General features: G+C 52.8%; 1 protein-coding gene across 7 annotated transcripts in view; it reads right to left on the bottom strand.

Annotated features, from left to right (window-relative positions):
* DLGAP2 (DLG associated protein 2) overlaps positions 1-22,756 on the bottom strand; it is a 693,430-nt gene that overhangs the window by 49,991 nt on the left and 620,683 nt on the right. For all 7 annotated transcript variants that reach the window (XM_038585891.1, XM_038585894.1, XM_038585892.1 and 4 more), the window contains 2 exons: positions 21,418-21,565; positions 15,648-15,867 (listed from right to left, as the gene is read on the bottom strand). In XM_038585891.1, the coding sequence (XP_038441819.1) occupies positions 15,648-15,867; positions 21,418-21,565 (368 nt within the window). The remainder of the gene's footprint in view (positions 1-15,647; positions 15,868-21,417; positions 21,566-22,756) is intronic.

Below are 22,756 nucleotides of genomic sequence, written 5' to 3'. Positions count from 1 at the left end.
AGTCCTTCCCATTGTAAGCCGGCTCTGCGGTTCCTCCTCATAGAGGTTTCACGGGGGACACCAACTCCAGGAGCCTCGGCTTGACCTCTGCGACAGCCTGAACTCCACAGACCTCCCGGGGGTCCGTGTGGGGAGGGGCGGGAGCCGAGCCTGCAGAGGACGCAGTGGGAGCCAGGGACGGGGCCTGCGGGCCTCTGGCGAGGTGACACCGGGAGCTCGAGGAGCCTGCAGTAGGGCCGCTGGCGTCAGGTCTCCGCCATGGGGGTGCTGGCGTCGCAACCCCGGGGCTCAACCCATGTGATGGGGGCGGAGTCTCCTGGCCTGTCAGGCAACAGGGTGAGGATCTCAGAACTGTCATTTGTGGCAGGTCTGAGCTGTGGGTGGTGGGACACGTGCCCCAGGAACGTCGTGAGAATGCAGTGGGTGCTGGTGACCTGGGGCCACCCACAGGGGGATAGTGAAGAAGGAAGCCCAACTGGGTGATGGCCAACCACAGTGGAGTTTAAATATTAAATTTAAAATATTAAGTCAGTGCAAACTGTTCATGTAAATGGATTTACATATTTTATAAACTGTAGATTTTGAAGTCTGTTATTCATGCATTCAGCTAATATATATGGAGTCCCCAGCCGCATGGGAGTGGAAGAGGCGATCAGGGAACCTCGCCTCCTCTGGGGTGTATCCCCGAGCACCTCCAGCACAGTTGTGACCTGCAGCCAGTCTTGTGAAGTCTGTTAACTAAAGATATGTGATGTCTTGTACCCGTGGCGTTGGGGCTGCTGTGGCAGGATGTCCCCGCCCATCAGTAACGGGGCCGTGTGGTCATAATAATGGGATTGGTGGTTTCCAGCCGGGTCCCCTGGAGCTACTGGGTTAAGCTGGTCATGTAGCTGGAGATGCCTCTGTGACCAGCTCACCGGGAGGGACCCCAGCACAAGCACGCTGTGGGCTCCGCGACCACGCCCTTGCTGCCACACAGTGCTGGTTTGGGACCTGGGGACAAGGCACGCTCTGTGGGACCAGCTGTGTCGGGTGTCGGGGAGGAGATGCCCACCGAGACCTCCAGGCACGTCCTGTTACCCTGCTGTGCATGTGTCCCCAGCCACGGCTGAGGCTGGTCCAGGGGACAACCTGTGTGCATCCCACGAGTCCTCACACCACAGGACACATAGGTGATTCCCACTGAGTGTGGACACAGTGCTGCACGTTTCTGACCACAGGCTTGACCACTCCCGACAGGTGCCTGCTCTCACGGCCCTTGCGTTCCAGCAGAGGAAGACCACGCACAAGTGAAAATTGAAATAGTTTCTGATACGGATTCTCTATGAGAAAACCCAATACTACAAACATGGAGCAGTGAGCACGTGTGACCTCGGCGTGATGGGCAGGGGAATTTCACCGTGAGGCCTGCGGCGGGGAGCGCGTGCTCCTAGCCCCGTCCGCACCCTATGACCCCGCAGCAGTTTGGCAAAGCCTGCAACTTCCTCCTCCAAATCATGTTTTAACCATGAAAAATGAAATGCAGAGGATCAAAAAACTTACATTGAAATAGTTATCAAAACACAGAACATTTCTGTGACACGTACGTGTGTATCCGTGCAGCAAACAACGAGATCGGGCGCAGGACTCATGGCCCCTGTGATTCCAAAGTCTGATGCACATCATGGAACAGCGTCGAGAACCGGCCCCTGGGGGTCCACGCTGACAAACTCAGATGCTGCCGACATAAGCGCGCCCCACGCCGGCATCACGACTGGAGATCTTACAGGGAGAAGTCAGTAAAAGTAAGGACTCGCTTTTAACCCTTCCGCATTCAGCAGCCCCGAGTCTGGAGTGTCTGAGGGACCCCGGCCTCCAGGTGGGGACCTCAACTCTGGAGATCGTCGGCTCTCTCCCTAGTTCCCCGCACAGCGTGAACCGGATGCCTGGTCCCGAGCCTCAGGCTGTGACCCCGCAGACCCCGCGGCCCCGACGGTCAGCGCCGGGAGGAGCCCCACCCCACGGGCAGTGTGGCCGCGAAGTCCCGCGTCCCCTGCTGCTGCTGGTCAGGTCGGTCACCGCTGGGTTGCTTCTGAAGCTTGACCTCTCACTGCCGCTGTGGTGGCCTTCCCTGCGCTCCCCCGTGGTTCTCCTTCCTAACACAGAGCTTCCGGAGCTGCGCTTGCCTCCTGGTGGACCAGCGCCGTCCCGGGCCCCTGGTGCTGGGGGCTAGGCCCCGGTCTCGGGCGCTGGTGGAGCGGTCAGGCTGGACTTCCCTCGCCGATGCCCACGGCATCGAGACGGGAGAGTCTGCTCCCTTGGTCTAGCAGGCGCCCACGCTTCCCCACAGGGTCTCCGCGGTCCTGGAGGTGCAGGAAATCCATCACCCGGGTACTCGGGAGCCACAGGCTTCCTGAAATCAATAGTGTTTTCTAGGCTTTTGGATACCTGCCTTTCCCAAGTGCAGCCTAGCGACACCGGCGACACCCTATTTCATGTTAGCGAGCCCTGCCCTCCCCGCAGCCACAGGGCAACAGCGTCCAGTTAGCCAGGGGGACGGGCTGCTGGTAAAGGGTCTCTGAGCGGAGTCTGACCATTTTACATCGACAGCCTCAAGAAGTAAGTTCTGTTTGAACATATTGTAGGAGTCAGGGCTTCAGAGAGCAAGAGCCGAAGGAAGGCGTGCTGATGCACTCGGAGAGCTGCTGCAAGGACCTGGCTCGTGCGCGCCTGGAGAGCGACAAGACCTGGGTCTGCAGGGAGAACCAGCAGGTGGGAGCCCAGGTGCAGCCCCCATCTGGAGGCTGGCGGGCCAGAGCCCAGGAAGAGTCCGTGTTCCGGCTCAAGTTCCCAGCAGCAAAATGCTGACTTCCCAGTTTGAAGAGTGAGGTTGGAGGAATCCTCTCCTACCCATGGGAAGGTCGGCTTCTTGTTCTACCCAGGCCTTCAACTGATTGGACATGGCCCCCCAGATGAGGGAGGGCAGTCTGCTTTCTTAGTCCTACAGACTCAAAGGCTCACTTGGCAGGAAAAACCCAAACTCTCACAGAAACACCCCAGATGATGTTTGACTAAATATCTTGCCCAGGCAGGTGGGCACACAAAGTCACCATCACGCGTGTCAGACGTGAGATTTTTGAACTCTCCTCAGAATGACAACGCATCAGCTCTCCACTGCCAGCACGGAGCAGAAGTGTACCAGCCACTCGCTGCATGACGGGGAGGTGGGACGACTGGGAGGACGGGCAGGTGGCAAGGAGTCTGATCCTCTCCTGCTCACCTGCCATGCTGCTCAGGGCATCTTTTTAAAAGGCTAATTCTCCAGAATTGAGAAATTCTCAACTAGAAAACACTTTTGTATAAGTCCACGATTGTTGTACTAAATAGTTTTAAGTGTTTCTTGGAATCCATAAGCAAAGAAAGAAAATTTGAAGTTGCAGAAGTAAAAAATGGGTCATCACTTTGAAGGCAGAGTGCATGACATGAGGGAGTCTGGATAATCACGAGCCTGAACATACACGCAGGACTTTATGGTCATGGTCCTCTCATTTCCAACAAGACTTTACTTTCTCCATCATCATAAGGAAAGAAAACTACAAACTGACTTCGGGTGATTTGATTTAAAAGCATTGTTACAGGATTTTTTTTTTCCTGAGAGAACAAAAGTATTTTCTTTTCAAAGTTCTTGGGATGTTTTACGATTTTAAGAATTTAAATAACGTGTGTTAATGTAATGTTTTTAGAACTAACATGTTGTAAGGAATAAAAGCCATAGTATCAATGCTTTTAAAATATAAATATGAGATGGGATCCCTGGGTGGCTCAGCAGTCTGGTGCCTGCCTTTGGCTCAGGGTGGGATCCTGGAGACCCGGGAGTGAGTCCCACATTGGGCTCCCTGCATGGGGCCTGATTCTCCCTCTGACTCTCTCTCTCTCTCTCTCTCTCTGTGTGTGTGTGTCTCATGAATAAATAAATAAAATCTTAATAAAAAACATATATATGAGACACTGTAAATATATAAAGTAGTAAATGTAACTGTAGCCTCTGTTTTGGGTATTTCTCTACATCTTTAAAATGGAAGTACATATTTTAAAAACAAAGGAAAATCAGGATTTGTTTGTTTAATAGTTTTTTATTAGACTTGTGTGATCAGGGAGTAGGGACTAATGAATTATTTTTTTCAAAGATTTTACTTATTTATTAGAGAGAGAGTGAGAGAGAGCACATTCGGGTGGGGAGGGGTGAAGGAGAAGCAGACTCCTCCCTGAGCAGGAGCCCCACACAGGGCTCTTCCCAGGACCCTGGGACCAAGACCTGAGCCGAAGGCAGATGCTTGATCGACTGAGCCCCCAGGCGCCCCCGGACTAATGAGTTTATGTTGGCACCTGAAGTGATCAGAAGAAGGAGGAATCATGGAAGCCTTCCTGGAAGAAATGATTTCTGAGCTGCATATTCAGGCACAGCTGGGAATTACATGAAGAAGACCAGGGAAGCAAATTCCGGGCTGGGCAGAGTAATGGCAAAAGCACAGCCATAAGGGGGTCTCACTAGAGGGGCACCAGTCGGGGCTCACGGGGCAGCTGGGGGTGAGGCTGGGTCAGGTCACCTCAGGTCATCAGTCCACAGGGGTTGGAGCCTGTGCTCACTGGTAACAGGAAACCCAGACAGGGGCCAGGTGGGCTCGCTGGGTCGGGCTATATTTTACATTCTATTTCAGCCCAGTCTACGTATTTGAGGGGCTGCGTGTCTAGCAGGAGGAGTGCGGAGGTTGGGGTGGGAGCGGATGAGAAGGGCGGCCGGGGGGCAGACAGGTGGAGCAGAGGTCCTGGGGCCAGGGCGCGGCGGGGAGGCGAGGGGGCTCGGGCATCTGCTCGGATAGGTCACGACCCAGCCACTTGTTCAGGCGGTGGTTTCTTCGTTTACTCGCTGGGCACTGAGAGCTCAGGTGCTGAGTGGCCCACTGACCGGCCCGCTTGGGGGAAGTCCAGGGGGAGGGCGCTGGATGGCGGAGGAGTAGGGTCCCCAGGTCACCTGTCCCCACCAACTTACCTGGATAACTTTCAAATCATCCTGAAAACCTACGAATTCGGCCTGAGATTTAAAGAGAGAGCAGCTGGAATGCTACAGTGAGAAGAGTTCGCGCTTCTATCAAGGTAGGAAGATGGGGAAAAATAAAGAAACAAAAGGACTCCAAGGGGTAGGGGCACGAGGAGCCAGGCTAAGGCCGGGGTGAGTGTCCCCAGGACAGGAGAGCTGCCTGGAGACACAGGAGCTGCATCAACCTTCCCAGATGGAAAGGCGCTCACAGGGAGTTAGGGTAGGACCCCAGGAGGGTGAGGATGCCCTCAGGCTCCCTGGGACACTAACAGAGCACCTGCGCCCGGGGAGAGTGCTCCACACCCCACGGCCGAGCTCCCTAAAGGGCTGCAGTGTGTGCGACTGGACCCAGGAGCAGCTCGGAGGGGCTCGGGCGGAAGCTCCGTGGGGAGGGGGGTGCAAGGCCCGGGGAGCGCGATTCCAACAGTGCAGGCCCCAGAGACGAGGGCGCCGGGGCCCAGGATCCGGTGCTCCCCCGGGGACAGGCAGAAGCCAGGAGGGCCCAGGACAGTGAGGATGCTCCAGCCTCCAGGCGGCCCTGAGCTGAGCAGGTCAGCGGCCCCGCCCCCGGAGCATCCAGGCCCTGTAGACTGAGAGCTGCGGTAGCTACTGCTGGAGCTGACTCCAGGGCTGGGGAGCTGGCCGCCGCCACTGTTGTTGTTCCTCCTGGGGCCTCGCAGGATAAACAACCCCCACTGAGCCTCACAGTGGCCTCACAGGATAAACAGGTTAAACAGCTTCCACTGAGCCCTGCACCAGACAGGGGGCTGAGCAGCTACCCAAAGTGCTCACACCTGAGAATCAGCACAGTGGGCCCCTCCCCCAGAAGACCAGCTAGACCCACAGGGGAAATACATGTTATTGACCAAGCAGCACTGGAAAGTTCCAGGGGAAGTCACTGGATTTACAGTATACAGAATCAGAGGATACTCCCCCTTGTTTTTTTTTTTTTGTTTGCTTCCCCCCCCCCTGTTTTTTTCTTCTCTTCTCTTTTATTTCTTCTTCCTTTTTTCTTTTTCTTTTCTTTTCCTTTTTCTCTTCTCTCTTTTTCTCCTTTTTCCAGTACAACTTGCTTTAGGCCACTCTGCACTGAGCAAAATGACTAGAAGGAAACCTCACCTCAAAAGAAAGAATCAGAAACAGTCCTCTCTCCCACAGAGCTACAAAATTTGGATTACAATTCCATGTCAGAAAGCCATTTCAGAAGCACTATTATAAAGCTACTGGTGTCTCTAGAAAAAAGCATAAAGGACTCAAGAGACTTCATGACTCCAGAATTTAGATCTAATCAGGCAGAAATTAAAAGTCAATTAAATCAGGTGCAATCCAAACTAGAGGTCCTAACGACAAGGGTTAACAAGGTAGAAGAACGAGTGAGTGACATAAAAGACAAGTTGATGGCAAAGAGGGAAACTGAGGAAAAAAGAGACAAACAATGAAAAGACCATGAAGATAGATTAAGGGAAATAAGTGACAGCCTCAGAAAGAAAAATCTACATTTAATTGGGGTTCCTGAGGCCGCTAAAAGGGCCAGAGGGCCAGAATATGTATTTGAACAAGTCATAGCTGAAAACTTTCCTAATCTGGGAAGGGAAACAGGCATTCAGATCCAGGAAATAGAGAGATCCCCACCTAAAATCAATAAAAACCGTTCAACACCTCAACATTTAATAGTGAAGCTTGCAAATTCCAAAGATAAAGAAAAGATCCTTAAAGTGGCAAGAGACAAGAAATCTCTAACTTTTATGGGGAGGAGTATTAGGGTAACAGCAGACCTCTCCACAGGGACCTGGCAGGCCAGAAAGGGCTGGCAGGATATATTCAGGGTCCTAAATGAGAAGAACATGCAGCCAAGAATACTTTATCCAGCAAGGCTCTCATTCAGAATAGAAGGAGAGATAAAGAGCTTCCAAGACAGGCAGGAACTGAAAGAATATGTGACCTCCAAACCAGCTCTGCAAGAAATATTAAGGGGGATTCTTGTAATAGAGGAAGTCCAAGGGAACAATCCACAAAAACAGGGACTGAATAGGTATCATGATGACATTAAACTCATATCTGTCAATACTAACTCTGAACGTGAATGGGCTTAATGACCCCATCAAAAGGCACAGGGTTTCGGACTGGATAAAAAAGCAGGACCCATCAATTTGCTGTCTACAAGAGACTCATTTTAGACCGAAGGACACCTACAGCCTGAAAATAAAAGGTTGGAGAACCATTTACCATTGAAATGGTCCACAAAAGAATGTAAGGGTAGCCATCCTTATATCAGATAAACTAAAATTTACCCCGAAGACTGTAGTGAGAGATGAAGAGGGACACTATATCATACTTAGAGGATCTATCCAACAAGAGGACCTAACAATCATCAATATTTATGCCCCGAATGTGGGAGCTGCCAAGTATATCAATCAATTAATAATGAAAGTTAAGACATACTTTGATAATAATACATGTATACTTGGTGACTTGAATGTAGCACTTTCTACAATCGACAGGTCTTCGAGGCACAACATCTCAAGAAACAAGAGCTTTAAATGATACACTGGACCAGATGGATTTCACAGATATTTACAGAACTTTACATCCAAACACAACTGAATACACATTCTTCTCAAGGGCACATGGAACTTTCTCCAGAATAGACCACATACTGGGTCACAAATCGGGTCTGAACCGATACCAAAAGATTGGATCGTCCCCTGCATATTTTCAGACCATAATGCTTTGAAATTAGAACTAAATCACAACAAAAAGTTTGGAAGGATTTCAAACACGTGGAGGTTAAGGACCATCCTGCTAAAAGATGAAAGGGTCAAACAGGAAATTAGGGAAGAATTAAAAAGATTCGTGGAAACTAATGAGAATGAAGATACAACCGTTCAAAATCTTTGGGATGCAGCAAAAGCAGTCCTGAGGGGGAAATACATCGCAATACAAGCATCCATCCAAAGACTGGAAAGAACTCAAATATCAAAGCTAACCTTGCACATAAAGAATCTGGAGAAAAAACAGCAAATAGATCCTACACCCAGGAGAAGAAGAGAGTTAATAAGGATTCGAGCAGAACTCAATGAAATCGAGACCAGAAGAATGGTGGAACAGATCAACAAAACCAGGAGTTGGTTCTTGGAAAGAATTAATAAGATACATAAACCATTAGCCAGCCTTATTAAAAAGAAGAGAGAAAAGACTCAAATTAATAAAATCATGAATGAGAAAGGAGAGATCACTACCAACACCAAGGAAATACAAACGATTTTAAAAACATATTATGAACAGTTATACGCCAATAAATTAGGCAATCTAGAAGAAATGGACGCATTCCTGGAAAGCCACAAACTACCAAAACTGGAACAGGAAGAAATAGAAAACCTGAAGAGGCCGATAACCAGGGAGGAAATTGAAGCAGTCATCAAAAACCTCCCAAGGCACAAAAGTCCAGGGCCAGGTGGCTTCCCAGGGGAATTCTATCAAACCTTTAAAGAAGAAACCATACCTATTCTACTAAAGGTGTTCGGAAAAATAGAAAGAGATGGAGTACTTCCAAACTCGTTCTATGAGGCCAGTGTCACCTCAATTCCAAAACCAGACGAAGACCCCACCAAAAAGGAGAATTATAGACCAATATCCCTGATGAACATGGATGCTAAAATTCTCAACAAGATACTAGCCAATAGGATACAACAGTATATTAAGAAGATTATTCACCATGACCAAGTGGGATTTATCCCCAGGATGCAAGGCTGGTTCAACACTCGTAAAGCAATCAATGTGATTGATCATATCATTAAGAGAAAAACCAAGAACCATATGATCCTCTCAATAGATGCAGAGAAAGCATTTGACAAAATACAGCATCCATTCCTGATCAAAACTCTTCAGAGTGTAAGGATAGAGGGAATATTCCTCAGCATCTTAAAAGCCATCTATGAAAAGCCCACAGCAAATATCATTCTCAATGGGGAAGCACTGGGAGCCTTTCCCCTAAGATCAGGAACAAGACAGGGATGTCCACTCTCACCACTGCTATTCACCATAGTACTGGAAGTCCTAGCCTCAGCAATCAGACAACAAAAAGACATTAAAGTCATTCAAATTGGCAAAGAAGAAGTCAAACTCTCCCTCTTCGCCGATGACATGATACTCTACCTAGAAAACCCAAAGCCTCCACCCCAAGATTGCTAGAACTCATACAGCAATTTGGTAGCGTGGCAGGATACAAAATCAATGCCCAAAAATCAGTGGCATTTCTATACACTAACAATGAGACTGAAGAAAGAGAAATTAAGGAGTCAATCCCATTTACAATTGTATCCAAAAGCGTAAAATACCTAGGAATAGACCTATCCAAAGAAGTAAAGGATTTATACCCTAAAAACTACAGAACACTTCTGAAAGAAATTGAGGAAGCCACAAAGAGATGGAAAAATATTCCATGCTCATGGATTGGCAGAATTAATATTGTGAAAATGTCAATGTTACCCAGGGCATTTACACATTTAATGCAATCCCTATCAAAATACCATGGATTTTCTTCAGAGAGTTGGAACAATTATTTTAAGATTTGTGTGGAAGCAGAAAAGACCCCGAATAGCCAGGGGAATTTTAAAAAAGAAAACCATAGCTGGGGGCATCACAATGCCAGATTTCAGGTTGTACTACAAAGCTGTGGTCATCAAGACAGTGTGGTACTGGCACAAAAACAGACACATAGATCAGTGGAACAGAATAGAGAATCCAGAAGTGGACCCTGAACTTATGGCCAACTAATATTCGATAAAGGAGGAAAGACTATCCATTGGAAGAAAGACAGTCTCTTCAATAGATGGTGCTGGGAAAATGGACATCCACAGTCAGAAGAATGAAACTAGACCACTCTCTTTCACCATAAACAAAGATAAACTCAAAATGGATGGAAGATCTAAATGTGAGACAAGAGTCCATCAAAATCCTAGAGGGGAACACAGGCCACACCCTTTTTGAACTCGGCCACAGTAACTTCTTGCAAGATACATCCAGGAAGGCAAAAGAAACAAAAGCAAAAATGACCTATTGGGACTTCATCAAGATAAGAAGCTTCTGCAGAGCAAAGAATACAGTCAACAAAACTCAAAGACAACCTACAGAATGGGAGAAGATATGTGCAAATGACCTATCAGATAAAGGGCTAGTTTCCAAGATCTATAAAGAACTTATTAAACTCAACACCAAGAAACAAACAATCCAATCATGAAATGGGCAAAAGCATGAAGAGAAATCTCACAGACCAAGACATAGACATGGCCAACATGCACATGAGAAAATGCTCCGCATCACTTGCCATCAGGAAATACAAATCCAAACCACAATGAGATCCCACCTCACACCAGTGAGAATGGGGAACATTAACAAGGCAGGAAACAGCAAATGTTGGAGAGGATGCGGAGAAAAGGGAACCCTCTTACACTGTTGGTGGGAATGTGAACTGGTGCAGCCACTCTGGAGAACTGTGTGGAGGTTCCTCAAAGAGTTAAAAATAGACCTGCCCTACGACCCAGCAATTGCACTGCTGGGGATTTACCCCAAAGATACAGATGCAGTGAAACGCCGGGACACCTGCACCCCGATGTTTCTAGCAGCAATGGCCACGATAGCCAAACTGTGGAAGGAGCCTCGGTGTCCATCGGCAGATGATGGATAGAGAAGCTGTGGTCTACGTATACACTGGAATATTCCTCAGCCATTAGAAACGACAAATACCCCAAAAAAACGACGTGGAGGGACCTGGAGGGTATTATGCTGAGTGAAGTAAGTCAATCGGAGAAGGACAAACATTCTATGGTCTCATTCATTTGGGGAATATAAAAAATAGTGAAAGGGAATAAAGGAGAAAGGAGAGAAAATGAGTGGGAAATATCAGTGAGGGAGACAGAAGAGACAGAGAGACCCCTAACTCTGGGAAATGAACAAGGGGTCATGGAAGGGGAGGAGGGCGGGGGGGACAGGGTGGCTGGGTGACAGGCACTGAGGGGGGCCTTTGATGGGATGAGCACTGGGTGTTCTGCTATATGTTGGCAAATTGAACACCAATAATAATAAAAAAAAAGTAAGTCTGATGGCTGCTGCCTGGGGCACCGGCTTGTTAGCCGCTCTCGTGCTGATGGCTGGAACCCCTGCACGGATCCCGGGCCCCACTATGCACCTGTGACCTCCATCGTGCCCCACCTCAGGGAGGAGAGCACCTGGGGCAGGCCCCCGATGGTCGTCAGACTGTAGGGATCCCGGGTGGGGCCTTGGGGCCTCTGTGCTGTGTCTGGGTCCACTGGACCCGTGACCTTGACAAGTCCGGGGATGGGACAGACATGGAGCCCCACGACTGGGCTCACTGACACGGCTCTCCACCCAGCTACGTGGGGGGCACATGTTTGTGAGAGGAGCGAGGGCCACCTGAACGGGGGTGCTTTTGGAGGACAGAGCATGTTGCGTTCTTGGGGCTTGTCCACCGCCACCAGGTAAAGTTTGGGCCCCTGCTCTGTGTTCAGGTAACTTTCCGCATAGTTTTGCTCTGTCCTGAGGGCTGAGTCTTTGCTGTTCATCCTGAAGGTTGAGAGCACATGTGGATAAAGTGATGGGTGGTTTTTTCCTTTTTCTTTCTTTCTTTTTTTTTAAGATTTTATTTATTCACGAGAGACACAGAGAGAGCAGAGACACAGGCAGAGGGAGGAGCAGGCTCCATGCAGGGAGCCTGACGTGGGACTCGATCCCAGGACCCTGGGGTCATGCCTTGGGCTGAAGGCAGACATTCAACCTCCAAGCCACCTGGCTGTCACTGATGGACGTTTCTTTGATGGTGGTCCAAGGACATGCCGATGGAAGCGCACACAGACTCCACCCCACCGTTTGCATATCCAGCTCATGTCTTGCTGTCTCCTGAGTGCTTGTCCACGTGCCAAGCAGGAGGCCCACGTCAGACTCGCAGAGGTCTCAGTGCGGCGGTCAGACTTGAGAAGGAGGCCAACGCCCTCGTCCTTGGCACCTGCCCTAACTTCAGATGCCATGGATGACGTGGCCGCACAGTCAGAGACGTGCCTGAGTCTGATCCCGGGAGAGTGGGAGGAAAGCTGTGCACATCACCGGCCACAGCTCAGGGGTCTCATGAGTCATGTGACCTGCGGCCTCCCACGGATTTAGTTGCCCGTCAGCAGAGGGAATTTGGTTTCATCACAAGGATTAGCTCAACAGGCCCAGCAGGGCAATGGGCCCCCACGCTCCTGGTGCCGAGAGGACGTCAACCCCTGCTCCAGGCCTGGGGCCGGGCAGTCCTCACCCAGCACCCTTCCGTCAGGCAGTCCGCCAGCATTAACTGCGATGTTCACAGGCTTCACTGCTACCGTATGACGATGCTGTTACGGCAGCCTCACGTCCAAGTCCATAACTGTGGCACCTGCCTGGTAAAGGGCACCCGCAGTGTGATCAGGCTCAGGATCTGGAGCCGGGAGCCGAGTCGGGGTTGCGTGGGGGCCGCATGTGGCTGGAGGCCCTTAGACGAGGGAGGCCAAGGGTCGGAGTCGGGGAAGGCGGCCTGGGGGTAGCGGGGGCAGCGGCGGGTGTGTGTGTGTGTGTGTGTGTGTGTGTGTGTGTGTGGAAACACCTGAGTCACGTGGGGCTGGGTCCTGAGGCCGTCCTGGAAGCTGGAATTCTGATGTGCTCCTGAAGGACAAGTTACTTTTGAAATCTAAACGATAAAATAAAAGTAAATTTATGGCTGTTTCCTCTGTCTCGCTTTGTATGGATTTTCCCTTTGTTTTAATGACTTTTGGAATCAGCTGTGACATTTGTTGATAAAAACTTCTGACCCAGAGAAAAATCACTATAATCTAATTTTATAGCATTTTCCTCCACGATATCAGTAACATTCTCTGCCGGGTGAGATGCATATTTAGAGGAATAAATCTCTCTGATAAATGATTTCACAGACGAGAAAGAACCCATGTGTGAAATGAAAGTTAGATGTTTTCAAAACTTCATCTAAGGAGAGGACGCTAATCAACATGTAGTGTTTTTCATAATGAAAGATGTCCGTGCCTGCGGGGGTGCACGTGTGTCCGCGGGAGAGTGGAGATGCTGCTCCAGCCGCGTCCACGTGTCCTGAAGGGCTGACCCCCAAACCAGCAGACACGCTGGCAGCATCGCACTGTCTGTGTTGAAAGGAGAATGCCTGATGCATACTTAGCATCATTAATAAGTGAATCATGCCTATATGGGATATTCCATTATTACTAGATGCAGATTAAAATTACGTTTGCATTTGTTCAAGGGAAGACAAGCTCGTGACACCAGTTTCTCCTCTGCAAGCATGCAAAAAGAGACATATTTAAGTAAATCTTACACTTCCAAATAATCGCTGTGATTCAATTTGAAAATAGCTTCCTTGGAATAATCTTCAAGACATTGTTTTAGAATCAAAGAAGAAAATCAATTTGTCAAAATAAACTCTCTGTCTTCACACACACGTCCACACCTACCCCTGGAGAGCAGCTATTAGAAGCTAATGTTGGTAAACGATCTTCTAAATATTCTGGTACGAAGTGATTGACATCCCATTTGCCTCCTGACGGGAAGTTCTGAATCAAACTGGAAGGTCAGTGGGCGTTCACATCTAGTGCGGTTGGACTGTTTTCTCCTCCGATTTTGTTTTTCCAGACGGGGATTTTTCATTTCCTAAGTATTTTTCTCGATCTTATGAGCTACACAACTGTTGCTTGCCCTCTCGGCACTACCACGGAGAGAAAGATTGTAAAATATGGGCGACGCTTAGGGTCACACAGGAAAACGGAAGAGTGAGTGACTTCTCTGCACTCCCATCTCTTCAGAATAGCGTTCCGTGCTAGAAGTCATGGATGTTTCTGTCTCTCCCCTTAACCCGATTCCCAGACCCTTCCCCGACCATGGCACGACCCCCGTGCCCTCAGCCTGGGGGGAGCCTGGACTCCGTAACCGGGCCAAGATGCAGGAGAAACACTGCAGAGAAGCATGTTCTGTGGCTTACTTGGTGTGCACGTTTTGGGGACATGGCGATGTGCTTGGGGAAATGACACGTACCTGAATTAGATCTTCAGTTTGAGTTCTGCACCGGTTCTTACATTTTCTCTAGGGAAAGTTTCGCTTTTATTCTCCCCATAATGACAGCTCTACACACAATAGAGTCATTTTCTACTAGGTCGTTATTGTTTCAGAGTGTTTCCAAAGATGATGAAAGCGCTTACTTATCACTTGTTCGTAAGAGATATTCAGCAAATGTTGGCGAAGACACAGCAAAGGTCTCTGAAAGTGTGCTCACAAAATGCAACAATCGTAAAGCTCACTTATTCCCAAAGTTTCCAGTTTGGTCACTTTGCACAGGGGGCAGAGAAGGGGAGGTGCCCGACCTCCTGGGAGGGGGACATTCAGCGCCGGGCTCACAGGGGGCACATTACCAGCCGTGCCTTGGGAACACAGCAGCCCCAGCCAGTGTGCTTCTTCTGAACACCTCAAGGCTTCAGGGTCAAGAGGTGTCACCGAGCCCCCAGTGGGAGCCATGGAGCCGCACAAACAGATCACCAAGTACCCGCACGCCCTTTGAAAACTAATTGCTAGGCTTATTGATAAATTATGCATAGTTGCTGCTTCTCCTGAGGGTTAAGGAGCCTAAGATCTCGAGGGCTGGTGTCAGGGAACCAGGTTTAGATGCAGTTCATCCTCCCATCTCTAGCCGTCCTCCCGGCAGCAGGCTTTCTGCTGCTGATGGGGTGGTGAGACCCTGTTCCCGCCCTTCCCGTCTCTTCTCCACTCCCACCTGGGGCTAGTTAGTCCCATAACATCCTTGCGATTTCTCAGACTGGTCCCTTCCTGCTGCAACATGTGCGCAGCTTCTCCGTCGGCCAGCAGTCGGGTGCCCTGGCTCCCCAACATGGCTGGTTTCCGATTTTCCCTACTTGGCCTTTGCGTGGAGCCCAGCAAATGATTATTCCTTTGCTGTTTTATGGTTTCTCCAGGCCATGCAGGTTCATTGTGCTACATCAACAGTAATGGAGCAGTGAGCTATCGAGCCCTGATACCTAGTTTCTGTGGTAAATTCTCAAAGGGGTGGGTATGGTTTTCCACAGGAATGCAAACACGTGGCAACACTGGATCCACAGATCCACAGGGTGATTCGGGATCTACAGGAATGACGGATTTGCTCTGGGCCTGAATCATGTTTAGGGATCGGCCCAGGAACACACGTTCAGACAGGATGTGGCCAGGCGTGGCGGGGAGGTTGTCTAGGAGTCACTGCATGTCACTCAGGGCTTGTGGCCATCTATAAAACCTCGGTATTGAAGCACAATCACTGTCCAAATGTCAGCGGTACTTAAACTTGTTTCCTAGAGGAAACTCTACAGAAGTTACACTGATTAGTTTAAAGAATCTTGATAAAGAAGGGATCGCATTATAGAAAAAGAAAGGTCAGCTATGAAACAACTGCTTCAAAACACCCTTGCAAATATGACGTGGCAAGTGTGATTCAGCAACATGACTGACTGGAGGTCAGAAAGGGTGTCCTTACCTGCTGTGGATCTGATGGTGGAGGTGGTGTTGGAGGGCGTCATGGCGGGAATACATTCATCGTCCTGCGAGTAGCCGGCTTGGATGGCCCGAAGGTAGCTGTGGCTCCTCGTTCGGAAGCATCCAGGGAGGTCCAGTGCGTCCATGGCCTGGGATTCGATCTCACTGAAGACGGATTCACACACCGATTCAAACTGCCCATTCATCTCTGCCTCACTCATCTGGAACAACAAGGCACAGTTGGTGGCAAGCCCCGGCCAGGCGATTGTGGCCCGGTCACCAGAGGACAGAGAAGACCCAGTGCACCCTGACCTCACGACCTGTCTGCTTAGTACAAGTCCCTAGACGCCAGCCTTGGGCACCTGTTGGGCTTCGAGTGAGGCTTCTTGGGTGATTTCTTTCCAAACACAAGAAACATGGTCAATTCCAAGCTGTATTGGAATCGTGCGGAGCCAACGCAAAGCCTGACAGTGGCCACTGTGACCAGGTTGAGGAGACCCCGCGTGCGTCAAGGTTAGCGCAGCACTGGGTACAAGGTCAGCGCTCAGACGCCGGCCCTCTGCGCTGTCCCCACGGCCACAGGGAAGACCTAATGGAAACTGCCAGTGGGTGCGCCATGAGCGGCTCGAGGGAGTCTGAAGTTGGAGACGGGCAGACAAATCGGGGTCGAGACAGACCCTGACCCTACCATCAGCACATCCTCAGTAAGCCGGCGAGGAAAGCAGATCAAAGACACACATACTGGTTTGACACATGACATGCTCGGCCACAACTTTCTTTCAAGTTTTGCCTTATGGGGAATTATATCAAAAAACCGCAGATGGTTTTATGTCATTTATGTCAGAGATCCGCATTGGCCTGAAAAGGCCCCAACCCGAGGGAGGCAGCTTGCGTGTGGCTGCAGGATGTAGTGGAAACCCTGCTCTAACCCACCGTGTGCCCCACACTCCTTCCTTGAAGGAGAAAGCCAGTAACCTCTTTGTGCATCTTACAAACAAAGGACCAGAATTTCTGTGAGGACCGGTGGTAGTACCTACAGCTACAGAAACACAGCAGTGAGAGTCCAGAAATGAAGGGCACTCATTCCCCCGAAACAAAAAGTAGTTGAGAAGAATCTCAGATTTTGGTCCAGAGAGGCATGGAAAGACCTGCTCTCTGGAGCTGATGTGTTCACAGAGCCCAAAGGAGATGGGGAAGTGCAGGTGACACCATGTGGGGACTGAAGCCACAGCTCAGGCCCGGGAAATCCCAGGAGGATGCTGAGCCAACGGGGTCCAAGTTGTGGAAACAGCATCCTCCGAAGCTTCCTATCTTCCTTTGTCAACTGTGAACTCAGAGCTGGACCTGCTCCCGGGGACTGCGGGCACTCAGGCACCACGGAGGCCAAGTCGGGAGAGGGGAGGGCACAGGGCCCGTGTCCTACTGGGGCCGGGCAGGCGAGTGGCCGCTGTGCAACACAGGATGGCAGGGCCTCCAAAAGCTAAAAATGGAATGACCACAGAGTCCAGCGCTGCCACTGCCAGGTGCTGACCCGTAAGGACTGGAAGCAGGGACTGGAACAGATGTTTGCAAACCCATGTTCACAAGCTGGACTCAGGCCTGCAGATAGGACAGGGCGGGGGGGGGGGGGGCGGTGGCTGACACCTGCTCCAGTGGGAGAGACCCTAGGGCACGAGGTCGAGAGGGAGAAGCCCATCAGACAGCAGGGGAATGCTGTGTGATTCCACCCGAGTCCCTGTTAGGGTCACATCCACAGGGACACAGGGCCAGGGGAAGGAGGCAGGGGGCAGGGGGCTGGGACAGGGGTAGGGGCAGGGGTCAGGGACAGGAGCAGGGATCAGGGGCAAGGGGTCAGTGTCAGGGATCAGGGGCAAGGGGCAGGGGCAAGGGGCCAGGGGCAGGGATCAGGGGCAAGGGGGCAGGGGCAGGGATCAGGGGCAAGGGGGCAGGGGCAGGGATCAGGGGCAAGGGGTAGGGGGCAGGGGCAAGGGGGCAGGGGCAGGGATCAGGGGTAAGAGGCAGACACAGGGGGCAGGGGCAGGCGGCAGTGGCAGGGGTCAGGGGCAAGGGAAAGGGGTCAGGGGCTCGCAGGGGCAATGGGTCAGGGGCAGGGATCAGGGGCAAGGGGCAGGGGCAAGGGGTCAGGGGCAAGGGGTAAGGGCAGGGATCAGGGGCAAGGGGCAAGGGGCAGGGGCAAGGAGGCAGGGGCAGGGATCGGGGCAAGGGGCAGGGGCAGGGATCAGGGGTAAGAGGCAGACACAGGGGTCAGGGGCAGGTGGCAGTGGCAGGGGTCAGGGGCAAGGGAAAGGGGTCAGGGGCTCGCAGGGGTAAGGGGCAGGGGCAAGGGGTTAGGGGCAAGGGGCAGGGGCAGGGATCAGGGCAAGGGGCAGGGGCAAGGGGGCAGGCGCAGGGGTCAGAGGCAAGGGGCAGGGACAGGGGTCGGGGCCCGGTGTTGCAGCTGGGGGAAGGCCTGCATCTGTCCCCGGGGGGTGTGCAGGCGCCCACCCTCCCACCTGGCACCCACGGCCGCAGGGACGGCTCTGCCCATCAGGAACGCTGGTGGATGAAGGGCAAGCAGGTGAGCGCAGAGGCTCTGCCCGTGACCTCAGGAGGCTGGGCTGCGGGGCGGCTGGCCCGGGGCGAGGGCAGAAGGACAGCCGCCAGCATCACGGCGGCGGGGGCAGCGTCTGGGGCATCCGCAGATGCTACCTGGAGGGACACAGATCCCACTAATGCTCGGGGGTGGGGTGGGGCTCGCCGTTTCAGAGCCCAGTGTGCTGACGGGCTGCACCCCTGCCAGGCTCTGGTTCACCAGGTGACGGGAGACCAGACGTCCTGACATCTGGCTCTGCGTCACCTCTGGGACGTGACACATGCAGACATGCTTCCTTGTGAGGTGTCGCCAGGCATGGACGTGGTGCCTCTAGGCACAGGCCACCCGTGCCCACTGACACTGCAGGGAATAGCCCACAGAGGGGGAAGTGCCTCCCCTCCCCCGGTGGGGTCCCGTCTGAGGGTCGAGCGTGCGGGAGAGTCCCAGAGAGTTCAGGACAGGTCCACGACACGGGGGATGCCCTGACCCTGCACCGCCCATGCCGACACGGCCTCCGCGCTGTGCCTGAGGTTCCGGGAAAGCAACAGGTTCAGTGTGCGTCTCTAGTGTCTTCCAGGAGATTCCTCCAGGGAAGAAACCGTTTGCTTGAGGATGGACCCCACCCCTCCAGCCGGTCGGTGGGCAGCTGTCACCGCTGCCCCGACTCCTGGACGTCACCGCTGGGGCCCCAGGGCATCAGCCCGCACACCAGACACCTATGGGTCTCTCCCCAGTGCGTGTGCCCAGGGAAGACAGGCCGGAGTCCGGAGACTCAAGATCGAATCCCAGCCCGGCTTAGAGACGAGCAAGCCTCACGGGAGCTCAGTTAGATGTTCAAGCTCATCTCTGCATTTGAGGGAATGTCGGGTATCGAGGAGGGAGCTTCTCCTCGCGTCAGCCACCCACTCGGGCCCAGGGATGCTGAGTGATTCCCAGCGGCATCACCCGATTCACGTCCTGCTCCACTCCTGGGAACTGCCTGCCCTCCCCTCCTCCCGCCGGCCGGGGTCTGACACGGAGTCACTGCAAACCTGTCTCCAGCCGGGAAATGGCCCCACTGCCAGGTGCCAGGGTCACTGTGAGTAACAATATGGGTCTTTTTCAGAATTAAGCTCCGTTTAAAGTCACATCATAGCACCCAGCAGTCGGAATCACTTAGGATTCCAGACGTCAAAAGTCCTCAAACACGTAGAACCCCCGAAAGCCCGGCTTGCCTACCAGGGCTCCCATTTACGATGACGAATCTTCTCAGATACAAGAAGGTGCGAGGACATGGTGCTTTCACCGACATACTTTGGAAGCCAGCTTGGGTTCCCTAAAAACACGGCGTTGAGGGCAGTGATGCTTCTGCAACTGGGGAGGCTGGTGGGTCTCACAAGAGCACCTGGAGGGTGTGCCGTGCGTTCGGTGGGAACCTTTTCTTTTTGAGAGCAAATCAGAACAAAAAAGAAAAGCATAACCAGACTCACAAACACAGAGAACAAAGTGCAGGTTGTGGAGCAGGTGAAGGGGGTGGGAGGTGCCCGGAGGCCGCGTAGCAGGTCTCCAGCCACTAGTGGCGCACCCGAATCTAACGCGACATCGGTGTCAGCTGCTCAAAAAATATAAAGACAGAGAAAGAAAAGCAAATCTTGGAGGAGTCACCGCATCTGCAGTGGAATCGCTGTGTCCCGCTGTGAGCCCTGATGGGGTCACACCTGATGCTACAGTCGTGTTTGGGATGGGAGGCGGCGCAGGCAGACGGAGGCGGAGGGGAGCGGGTCCAGAGAAGCCGGCCCTGAAGGTCCCTTGGAGGCGGCCAGTGTGCTGGGGGCGCCCCCGCGCTCCGGCTGCGTCACCCTGGGCGTCCCCGTGCTGAAACCCGACATCTCCCCGACTACTCCGTGACCACAGTGATGCACCCGCTGGCCGACCGGTGTTGCCTTTGCTGTTTTTAGTATTAGTTGCAGGGGCACTGGCGGTCGTGGAGCGGGGGCCCCAGTCCGTGTGCCCGGGCCGAGGTTCAGGGCTAAGCCCCGTGGGCAGAGTCACGGATCATCCTCTCCTCGCCTCGGGGGAGGAAGGGTCCCTGGAATTCTGTCCTAGATGCAGACCTAGTCCCATTTTTAAAGAAAAATAGCATCTGCATCGATGAAAGACATTGTGGCACAAGAAAAACCCAGACTGTTCAGTGTAAAGTCCAGAGTGTTAGCTTCTGGTGAGAAAAGGCTGCAAGTGCAGGCTCCTGCCTGGCAGGGCATTTAACGCCCGAGGCGAGGGGAACCCTTGGGCGTATGGGAACCCCTGGCAGCTCGCCTGTAACCAGGAGGCCCTCGAACCAAGCGCTCCCACTGCTGCTGACACCAGCACAGGAGCACCCGCTGGCACGGCCGGAGCACCGGCCCCTGGGTGTAGGGCTACATCCCCTGCTCCTCCGACACCACGCGGCAGCCCTCCTCTGCCCACGGATGAGGGGGAAGCTCAGGGAGGTTAAGGGAGGCCTCGGGCCAGGGCAGCAGAGGCCAGGACACCGACTGCCTCCGCGAGTGCCACTCCCGGCCCCTCCTCTGCAGGAGGCACCCACAGCCTTCGGTGTACGCCCACAGCTGTTTTTAAAGGCATCTGAGATCAGCGAGTGACCTGCTTAATTAACGACTGAGAAACTCCATTCTTATCGACCCTACAGCACATGGCGATTAGAAGCGCCAGGGACTGCTCATGTTGCTCTGGCGTTTTCTTTGAACCGTTCAAAACAGGGTGGGAAAGGCCGCTGGGCTCCCTGTCCCCGTGGCAGCCACGCCCCTGCCCCGGGTTCGAACACCACGTCTGCCCCGGGGCCACTGGGGCTGCACAGGAGCCAGAAGCACGCCCGGCACACGCTCCTCTGCGGGGAACAGCAAGCCGCGCGGGCTATTCCAGCTCTCCTTGGGCCTTCGGGGTTCCCGGTGGGGCGGCCCGAGAGACCTCGGGGGACAGAGCCCGGTGGCCATGCACCCGCCCGGCCCGGCTCCCTGGGCAGCCTCGGGGGAAGGCAGGCGGTCTGAGCTGGGACCCCACGGCAGGCTGGGAGGTCACCCCCGCTGAGCTGGGCTCTGGGGGGCGGCCGCAGGCTTCGGAGCTCTGTTACTGCTTCTGTTACTGCTCTGAGGACTCGGCCTTAGAGACGGGACCCCAGGGAGAGGGGAAGGCGGTTCCCGACCTGGCTCACACAGCTGGCCTGACTCAGGGTGCTGACAGCTCTCATGTAGCTCTGGTTCCGGGAGCGGAATTTCGGGGAGTTGTAGCTGGTCGAGGGGTCCAGGCTGTGGCCGGCAGGCACGTCGCTGGTAGCTTGCAGGTAGCTCTGGCTAAAAGAGAAGAGACACGAAGAGAAAAGGCGTTCTGTGAACACGCGTGGAAGGGGACGGGCAGGTGAGGGTCGTTCCAACCAGCCCCAGGGGCCGCTGGAAGATTTTCAGTGGAGCGTGTGTGTCTTGCTGGACATGATGGCCTCAGGCCCACCTTCTGCAGGGTCAGGTACACACGCAAAGTTGTCAGAAGCCCTGGAGGATGCTGTTGGCAAAGCTGTTTGACAGCTGACTGCTTGTGGCTGGGGAGTGAAGGCAGGACCACCTTCGGTTAACAAAGGGGAACCGAGAACCCCGTAATTCACACGGCACGACAGCACACGTGCTCCTGAATTTAAGCCCAAAGCCTGAGAATCTCACAAAAATCGCCTTAGCTTTTGGCAGCTTTCACACACTCAGGAAAATAACAGGAAATAAAAGGCTTGTCTTGGGCTGTGCAGCGTGGGGCAGGCCGTGTGGCCGGCAGGGAGGCCCGCCCCCTGCCACTGTCTCGCCGGTCACCCTCCTGTAAACTCCCGCCGGGGGCAGCCTCCCCGACGCCGTCAGGCGGGAAAGCCGTGAGGCGGAGGGGCAGGCGGAAAGGCCCGCGTGGCTTGCACGTCTGGCCCTAATGAATTAATTCTCTGTTTCAAGTCCTGAGGGCAATCTTTTGAAAAGAGTAAAAATTCATTTTATTTGATCAGAAACGGAGTCATAAGAGCGGATGTGGGTAAGCTTCTGTCCTGGTCTGGATGACAGTGGGAGCGCGAGGCAGGACCAGGCATGGGCGCCTCTGAACACCTACAGAAGCACCAGGTGGCCAAGCCCGGCTCCGCAGCCAGTTCCAGCTTGGGCCCTGCTTTGCAAAGTAAATTCTTGATGTAATTGGCTTTCTCTGCGATTTACCTGCTTCTGGAAAAATGGGACAGACAGCAGAGAAAAACTTGGGCTCAACTATACGTCCCGAAGGAGGAGAGGTCATTTACCACAGATTTAAGGTCAGCATTTCTGCTAAAACTAATACTACGTATTCTCATCTATTAACAGAATTATGTGTAACTGATATTATAAATTATTGTTATGGCAATTTCTGTTTTAAGCTTGGGTGTCTAACACATTCCAGGTCCCTCCACTCAAAATGAAACAGAATGAAAAGAGAAAGACACGGGCCGCAATGCAGGCAGCTGGGGCTCTGTGTGGCACGGGGTGGGC

This window comes from Canis lupus, chromosome 37 (genome assembly GCF_011100685.1).
Source record: "Canis lupus familiaris isolate Mischka breed German Shepherd chromosome 37, alternate assembly UU_Cfam_GSD_1.0, whole genome shotgun sequence".
NCBI classification, from domain to species: Eukaryota; Metazoa; Chordata; class Mammalia; order Carnivora; family Canidae; genus Canis; species Canis lupus.
Note: the sequence above shows the minus strand (reverse complement) of the source record. Positions and strands in the feature narration are given on the sequence as shown.